Below are 9,175 nucleotides of genomic sequence, written 5' to 3' on the forward strand. Positions count from 1 at the left end.
GATCCTCAAGCTGTCTTTGTGATCTCAGATCTCGATGTCGAGAACTGCGCACACGAGCTGCGTCGCGTCGGAGACGGTTTGTACTGGAGATACAAGCTGCTGGAAATACTGATCAAGAACTACAAGACTGTCACCAAAGGCAAGTGAGAGGTCCCGTGAGGGTCCCGTGAGAGGTCCCGTCAGAGGACATGAACGTGGAGTTGGATTTTACTAAACTGGACGGGATTCAGAGCCGAAGAGTCTTGAACTCGTCATCACTGGAGGCAAAATGGAGGCTCTGGAGAGGCATGTGGAAACCCCCTGAGTGTTTGGCACGGTGGATAACAACTGTGTTCACGTGTGGAGCTGTGCAGAGAAACACACATGACTGGGGTGCTGTTAATCCACCGACGCGCGCGGAGCATCGGGCTGGACCGGAAGTGGAACACCTGGAGGTTACCTGCTGATTATGATGTTTCATCTGTACATACTTCTGTTTATGGACATATGCGCATACTCTGTCGGCCTGTCGCGTGCATGTTGGCTGAATCCCTGAGACTCAGTGATATACTCTGGTTTTTGGAAGTGTAGTTGAATTAAAGATGCATATTCAACAAGTATCTGCTCACGTGTTCTCGGCTTCTCGCGCACATATCATTATTCTACAGACTCGTATTCTGGGTTTCATGATTTCATGCTTTTAATGCTCTAAAAACTCTGAATACACCTGTATTTACCTTGCTCCAAACGCGATGTAAAGCTAAACTATTGGCAAAAAAGCATATTTGTAACATCTAATAATAATAATAAAAAAGCAAAAGGGAGGAAGTAGGGCAGAAAACACTGTCGATGTGCATCACTTTCATTTACATATAAAAGTAAATGAAACTAGAAATAGAAAAAAAAAAGCATGACAATCAGGACACCTCACAGGATATATATATATATATTATATTATATTATATTTTTTATATATATTATATTTTATAGATATATATCTCCTGCACATCGACAGTGTTTTCTGTCTAATTTTACATCATTATACGAAGCAAGATACTGTGCTCCAATCTGAGCCAGCTGGATTAAACTATAACATTTCTTTTTACAATTAACACTTGAAATGATGAAGGCACTTGCAAATGACAAGGTAGTACAAAATGTAAACCGTACTTTGGTGTTTCATTTTTACCTCTTAAGATTTCATTTTCTTTTTACAAAATAAACCAAAACACTAAGAACAAGGAAGATTCTGGGTAGATAATGAGAATAAATATTTAAATCATACCTTTTAACTAAAAATAAATCTGTGCTCGTTTACAAAATATTTAGTCAATGCTGATCTTTTAGACAAAACCATAAAGTGCATCTTTGGATGGACGGGAAAAACAACACCGAATGGAAATGCTATCGACTCTTTCAGTCCATAAAGAATTCATAAACAGTTACTGATTGGTTTGGGTTATATATAAATATATATATTTCTAATTTTGTCTAACAAAAATAAAATAAAAACAAAGCCTGTTTGGGAGATATTTTCACAATATTTCCTTCATTCATGTAGTCTGCAGACCATTTTGAGTCTTGAATAAAATACATAAATATATATTTATATTTATATATATTTTATATATAATATAATAATATATATATATTTTATATAATACATATATATTTTATATAATACATATATATTTTATATAATATATATATATATATATAATATATATATATATAATAAATACATATATAATATATATATAATAAATAAAAAAATAAAAAATATATATATATATAATATATATATATTTTATATAATATATATATATATAATATATATATATAATAAATACATATATAATATATATATAATAAAAAAAAAAAAAATATATATATATATATATATATATATATATATATATATATATATACACACACACATACACAAAAACAAATGTATATACAAAAAGAAATAAATAATATATATATATAAATATCTATGGAATAAAAACAGCAAAACAGTGCTAAATTCAGGCACTTAAAGGATCCTTACTTTATTTTGTGTGGTAATACAAAAGCATACAGAATTATAGAGGATAGGAGAGAAGATCCCTTTCATTGAATTCCATTAGATCGTACACATAAAATGACTAATAATTACAAACAAGCCTTTCCTCTGCAGTTACATCACAAGTACCCCAGCCCTCCACCAATAGCATGCATGGTCTCTTTGCTGTAAATCGATCTCAACAGTTGTTCGCACCCGTCGGTATTTTGTTGGTAGAAAAAACAAAACAGAAATATAAGTATGCCATGAAACAAGATGTGATGTAACTTCAGATCGCCCTCATTAGACCAGATGATCACGATTTTATATTGAAACAGTTTTATTCCCCCCAAGATCTGCACTTCAGCATGTTCATGTTCAACCTGTAAGGATTCATCCGGGGCCCAAGTAACCCTCCCCATCACCTGCATGTATGAAACAATATAACATCTACTTATGACATGACATACAAACTGAGATTAAATATATTGCAAGAGGGACACTTTAAAAAAGGGTCGCTTCACCCAAATTACAAAACGCATCGTCTCGCTCCCCTCTGTTGGTCATGAATGCGCAGAGCGAGATGTCACAGGGACGCTCGTCTTTAGTGCAAACAGAGATGCTGCGTCTGGACGTTGTACTGCCGATCCATTTACCGCCTTGTATTAAGATAAAAGTAAAGATGTCCGAGACATGTTTCCAAACTGAAATAAAACCTCCATGGCGAGACACCACACGTGTTAAGTGAGGACATTTGTTTAAAAAAAGAAAAATAATAATAATAATTTGGGTGAATCGACCCTTTAACTCAAATGAAACTATCCCGTCTGGCGAACTTCTCCAAGCAGCCGCTGATGATCTCTGTAAATCTCGTGAAGGCCGTTCACAGCGATATTTATCTCTTAAAAATATGAGCAGAAGCTTTTTTTTAAACGTCCAGAGGAATGATTTTAAAGTATTCATGAAGATCAGCTGTAGACAAAATAAGTTCTTTTTTTTTTGTTTTTTTTAACCACGGTTGCTAAAGGTCATGATTTGTAATCTCATGTGCTCAAGTGTGTTATTCAACCCCAGAATAATCCCTAGAAATACGATCCTACAGGACTGACTGTGCAAAATAGTTGATAAATGTCGATTAGCAACATAAATAGAAATGGAAGACTCGTCTCGTTCTATAGTAAACACAGAATGGACCCTTTGTTAGACTCGAGGTTTCATTCTTCATGTAGGTCAGAGTCTACGACGGCCAAATCTCCCGGCTCCCTCTGAATGACGCAGCGGTTAGTCGTGTCCTCGCGGCCTCCTCACGATGCGGCGAGGAGGACGCGAGGAGAGAATTTAACGAGAACATTCAGGTCGTCTATTCTAGCGGTAACCTAAAGCGTGTCCTCCCAACGAATCGGTGGAGTGCAAAGAGCGTCGGCGGGACTTTATCCTTTATCCTTTGCATAAGCGTGTGGGAGAGAGCGGAGACGAGACCAGGATTTGATTCTGGTCTCGTCTTTAGTGATGTGGTCGTGATGCTTCCGTAGTGTGGAAGGGAAACTTGGCCCCCGTCAGAAATCTTCATATTCACCATGAGCACTGCTGCCACCTGCTCTTGTTCTTTGATGCCATCTAACATTTACAGAATGTGTTCGTGTGTCCGGCCTCGCAGCAGCAGATAATATACCTCACTGTGTGAAAGCAGAGAACGTGACTCGTGAAGCTCGCCACCCATCACATCGCAGTTAATACGGACTGCCACCAGAATGTCACCGGGGAATAGATGTACAGACGGGCTCCCCGACCAATACAGATTGTCTCATTAAAGTGAAGTCCTTCAACCAATTAAATAACGCAGACCATAGCCAGATCTTCCAGTCCGACCAATCGGGTGTTTTCATTTAGTGAACGCGGCCACCACGGCCCACATGAGTTCGTTGACGTTGGGCTTCGTGCTCTCCTTCTCCGGCTCCAGCTCCAGCAGGGTGTGGACTCTCTTCATGGCCAGGTCGTACTGGTCGTCTTGGAGCGGGGCGAAGGCGTTCTCGAGGACGTCGGCCGAGTGGGCCAGGAGGATCAGGGCCAGAATCCGCTTGTCCATGCGGTGAGGATCGTTGACCCACTTCTCCAGGACGGACTCCTGGACCTTCTTGACGAGGCGCTGAAAGCAATATGACATTTGAGTTTCATCCGTTAAACATGTCACATCCTGAACAAACAGGCAGAATGAGAGGAACTACTTTAAAGGAGCAGTTCTTCCATCTGTTGGCTGAACGTGACGCTACAGCCAGCAGAGCATTAGCTTAGCATCAGCTAGCCTTAATCTCAAACATGATACAACGCTTTAAAGACTGTACAGTGTGAGGCAAGTCGCTTCATATATGATATAATACATACTTTAACAGGATCTCATGGAGCCGTTACTGTGCAGGTCAAACTGTTGATGACAACAAAGCGTCCTGAACATCCACGCCTCACCTGTTTAATGGTGTTGTTGGTGAGCGGATGTGTGGTCATGTCAAAGAGCAGGAAGTTCTGTTTCTCCGTGGTGAGGACTCCTTTCTCCACCAGGTTCTTTGCCAGACGTTCTCGAACGTTCCTCAGCTGGTAGTGCAGCTTCAGGGGATTCCAGGTCTCTCCTAAAGGCCAACACGAGAGCCACACACGCACATTAACACTTTCACCGCCTGGCTCACGTTGGATCGTTTTAAAACTGCTCAAGTGAGACTTTGTAGAGTTCCTGCTGTCAATATGAAACATGTCCCCCACGTGTGCAACAGGTGAACCAACGAGCAGATCATCAGTCAGCTTCGGTTAACAAACTGCAGGCGTGTTTCTCACCACTCAGCAGCTCTATCCAGCTCTGCACCGTCTCTGGAGGCTGCGTCTCTTTAATGTGCCGTAAGGCCTCGTCCAGCAGCACGTCTCCCGTCGGGGCATCGGACTTGTAGATCACCTTTGCAAACAAAAGGAGACTTAATGTGCGTCCTGCTTACAGGTGACGCAATTCAGACGATTGCTGCGTACAGAAAAGTCTCGAGCGTCTTGTAGCACATGTTGACACTGAACACCGGATCACACCCGGTTCTCACCTTCCTCGAGAGCAGGCTTTTCCTCCTCACACCGCAGGCCTCCAGCTGTAGCCTCCCTCTGAGCGCCAGCTCCACCAGCATACACCCACGAAGACCGGAGGAAATGCAGTCATTCCAGAAAGACGTGTAGCCCTGTGAGGAGGAGGAGGAGGAGGAAATAATCAGCACAGTGCGGATCAGATTCTTCCTTCTTTTCATCGTTGTGCCAGAATCTCCCTGCCTGAGCTCGAGCGGAGAGAAGCAGCCACAGCAGGTGGATCCTTTTACACTCCTCCTTCAGAAGCTGGCTGTAGTACGTGGCCTTTATAGCTCAAAGTACTACTTCTATTAACACTATTACAGCTTTTAGTTCTGTTTGTATGACATATTTAACATTTCATTGCCTCACAACACAAATGAAGGTTGATTTTGAGTTGTTGAAATGTTTCTATCAGTGTTCGTTTGTCATTTGATGTGTACTAACATCTGTTTGGCACAAACGTTCCTTTGACTCGTGTACATTCAAGGCAAGGCGACATTATGTACACAAGGAAGGACGACACCCTCCGCCGGTGACAAGGAAGCAAAGTCGAGACGTTTCTTTTGAAACATAATTGGAAACGTGACACACACAGAGACGTCTTGGTGCCGTTTAACAGCATCATTACCTGCGTACGTAATAACTGTGTGGTCAGGCAACAAGTCCGCTGAGGACAGACGACAGCTGGACAAAAGAAAAGCTTCAGTTTCAAAAGGACCTTTTTCATTTCCTCCCTTCTCACAAAATACTATAAAAGCATTAAGACCAAAACATCCAGCACACACACACACACACACACACACTGTGGAATAAACAGCTGTTTTTAATGCACTTTATCGAGCGAGTGGTTTGATGTTGCTGCTAACTCCCCTCCAGCTGTTAGTGTCTTATCCACGGCGTTCTTAAGTGTTGATCGCATCTTGTTTTGATGCTTTGATATAATCTGTTTTATACTGTTTAATATAATTTGTGCTTTATTTCTGTTGATATGGCAATAAAGTTTTGAATTTGAATACAGGGGGTAAGTTTAAAGAAGTAAATCCACTGGCAAAGAGGAGGGATACGGCGTTACCTTGAGTGTTGTTTACAGTGCAGATGGGACTACGTAGTGTGTCACGGATCAAGACAAACGTTGGTCGTGGTGAATCTTCAGAGAATATCCTCACAGGAGGAAAAGCGGTCGAGCTCACCATCACGGTAGAGAAGTGGAAATAAAGCCAGATTTAAAAAGTGGAGCAATTATCATGTAAGAAAGAACAGACAATGTTGCTTTATTGTTTATATATCCTTTATTAATGCACTTATTTAAGATTGTGATTTTTTTACTACAAGGATGTTTAATAAAAAACCTATCTTGATTGCTATATTTATTTATGTGTCTTAGATAATGTAAAGTGCTTCCAGCATGTGAACATGTCATGGTCTTATTGACATCGGCCCATTTAGTGCAGCTAAACCTCATCACATCATATTGATGTGTGAATTTTAACTATTTTTCTCATGTCGCAAGTTTCTTTTAATTGAATTGTAATTGAATAGTTGCTGGTATTTATATGTTGATCTGTCTGTATAATTGTTAGTGTGATATATATGTAATGTGTTGATCGTCAGGTGTACCTGCCCAGAGACTGCACATGGAAGATTAATGTTTTTTATGCATTTTCCTTGTTTAATAAAGACAAATAATAATAATAATCTTATCCTAGTGATTAAACCTACAGCCAACCTAAAAAAAAGGGGGGGGGGGGGGGAGTAAAAGAAGGATTCGGAAAGGTGCGGATCCACATCCGGCTCCCTTCAGGGTCCCGTAATTCCCAGCATTCACTCTCAAGGTGCAGCGTTTGTTAACTTAGCTGACGTGTTGGTCGAGAGTGTCTGCTATGTGAGCACCTCCAGGGTGGAAAGGAGTCGCTGCTGGGGAGTTGTCCAGACAAAGTGCCCAGGTAACCCCCCAGGTAACCCCAAGCTACTCCAGCTTCGAAGAAAGTAAATGAGTTCATCAACTTAACGTGGGTTAATCGCTTTCATTCTGCACGTCGTTTACCATCCGCTTACGAGCAACACCACAGAGTTATCACACACACACACACACACACACACACACACGACGCATTTCAGCTGTACACAAGATACTTTAACAAACATTAAACCAGCCATTAAACAAGGACACTTCCAACTGCCGTGGGGAGATACATGTGGGAGACATTACCTAGCTTGATTAAACGGAAGTTAACTTTGGTGACACAACGTAAACATTGTGTTAGCTTATGTTGGGTAAACTAGCTAGCCTTGTTGACGGATCAAAAACAGCCCGCACCTCTCGATCCTTGAGGCCCAGGAGCAACACCTCCTCCATCAGTGTGAGCCTGGTTTCCTTCGAGTCCCCCTTGTCGTCGTCCTCCTCCTCCTCCCCGCGGCGCGCCTCGTCCTCCTCCCCGCCGGACTCTCTATCCTTGTCGGCGGCGCTGCGAATGGCCTCGGTCTTCCGCTGGACGAGGCCCGAGGTTCTCTGCTTGAGAGAGGCCATAGCTGGTGTCGCAAAACGGTCAAATCCGAAGAAAAGCGCCTACCTCGACCAGCCAGAAAGCCACGCAGCATGTACGCTTAATGTTAAAGGTGAGAACGGTGAAAACGGTCGACCGATTGGATGAACACGGCCGTTGACGTTAAGCTCCGCTCGGGATTCCTGCTTCGGCTCTGCCCACTTCCTGATCCAACATGGCGGCGGTGGCAGTGACGTCGGATGTGGTCTGACTTAGACATTGAACGCATCTCGCCTGTTGCTTTCACGGGCCATCGGAAATACTGAATATCTTGACAAAAAGGACAAAACAAAATATATGAACATAACTTCAAAATAAAGACATTAAAGACAAACATTTACGGCTTTTTACGATACTACTAAGTCAGTATTTTGATATAGTATTTCGTTATCGTGACAACGTTTTTTAATTTTAAGATATGTCATTATTTGAGATAATAAGTAATTATTTTGAGCAAGTTTCTCTTTATTTTGAGATGATAAGTCATTATTTTGAGAGTTTCTAATTATTTTGGGATACTAAGTCATTATTTTGAGCAGGTTTCTCATTACTACAGGATCTAACTACTAAACTATAGGTCTTTAATTTCCTTTTTAAAATATAGTATTTATTATAATAAACAGTATTGTAAAATACACTGTAGTACTATATTCAATATATTACTATTTATATATCTGCTTTAAATTCAGGATTTTTTTTTACAACAAATAAAAATAGAAATATACAGCTTGAACAGTTTATATTATTTATTCAGACCTCATACATCCTGTCAGCACAAGGTGGCAGCTGCGTGCAGGAAATAAATAAGTGCCTTGTCTGCTGGTGTTCTGCTCTCAGCTGCTCTACCAGGACACTGATGCTGCTGAATGATCCTGAGGACAACCTCTCCCTTTAATCTGGTTCTTGTTTAGATGGAAATAGGGATTCAGATTATTTATTTTAATACAGACTTTAAATAAACTCAATAGACACACCAGCGTAATGTATTAACTTGTGTTAGTTCAGCATCTCCTGCTGCGAGGCTGCTTACTGTGTGAGCTGCCAGTTATTATAAAACCACTTTATCATTGGCAGAGGTCCATTGTTGATGATGACGTAGCAAATAAACTCCCAAACGTCCTCCACTTAACCTCACTCCCCTTCCGTCTCCACCGCTCTGACTCTCATTGTTACTTTGTGATATGAGGCCGGACTGGTCAGGTCAGCAGGGCGGGAGAGGAGAAGTGGTCTTAGAGGTCTTATTGCTTTGTTATAGCAGGAAAGCACAGGTGTAACTTAGAATAATAATGAGCAAGCATGCACACAATCTGAATGTAATTAGTTACACCTGTGTTTTTCTGCTATGATGTCAAAAGGTCTGCGGTTCAATATGGAAGACGTCCCCGCTTCAGCATTTGCTTGGTGCCTCATGTTATTAGTGATATCATTATAATAACATGATTGTTGGATTGTGGACTTGAGCTCCTGCTAACCGGTCGTGCAAATTGGAAGACTGTAGTTTTCATGCTTGTAT

The 9,175-nt window shown here is 41.1% G+C and overlaps 1 protein-coding gene across 1 annotated transcript; it reads right to left on the reverse strand.

Moving 5' to 3' along the window:
• Positions 1–2,001: 2,001 nt before the first annotated feature.
• LOC115016937 (Golgi phosphoprotein 3-like) lies at positions 2,002–7,854 on the reverse strand. The gene is made up of 5 exons (XM_029445063.1): positions 7,437–7,854; positions 5,101–5,232; positions 4,850–4,964; positions 4,487–4,647; positions 2,002–4,169 (listed from the first exon to the last, which is right to left on the reverse strand). Exons 1-5 carry the CDS (start codon positions 7,644–7,646, stop codon positions 3,906–3,908), a joined length of 882 nt encoding a protein of 293 aa, XP_029300923.1. The 5' UTR covers positions 7,647–7,854; the 3' UTR covers positions 2,002–3,905.
• Between the last annotated feature and the right edge of the window lie 1,321 nt (positions 7,855–9,175).

The sequence above is a fragment of the Cottoperca gobio genome, chromosome 12 (genome assembly GCF_900634415.1).
Source record: "Cottoperca gobio chromosome 12, fCotGob3.1, whole genome shotgun sequence".
NCBI lineage: Eukaryota > Metazoa > Chordata > Actinopteri > Perciformes > Bovichtidae > Cottoperca > Cottoperca gobio.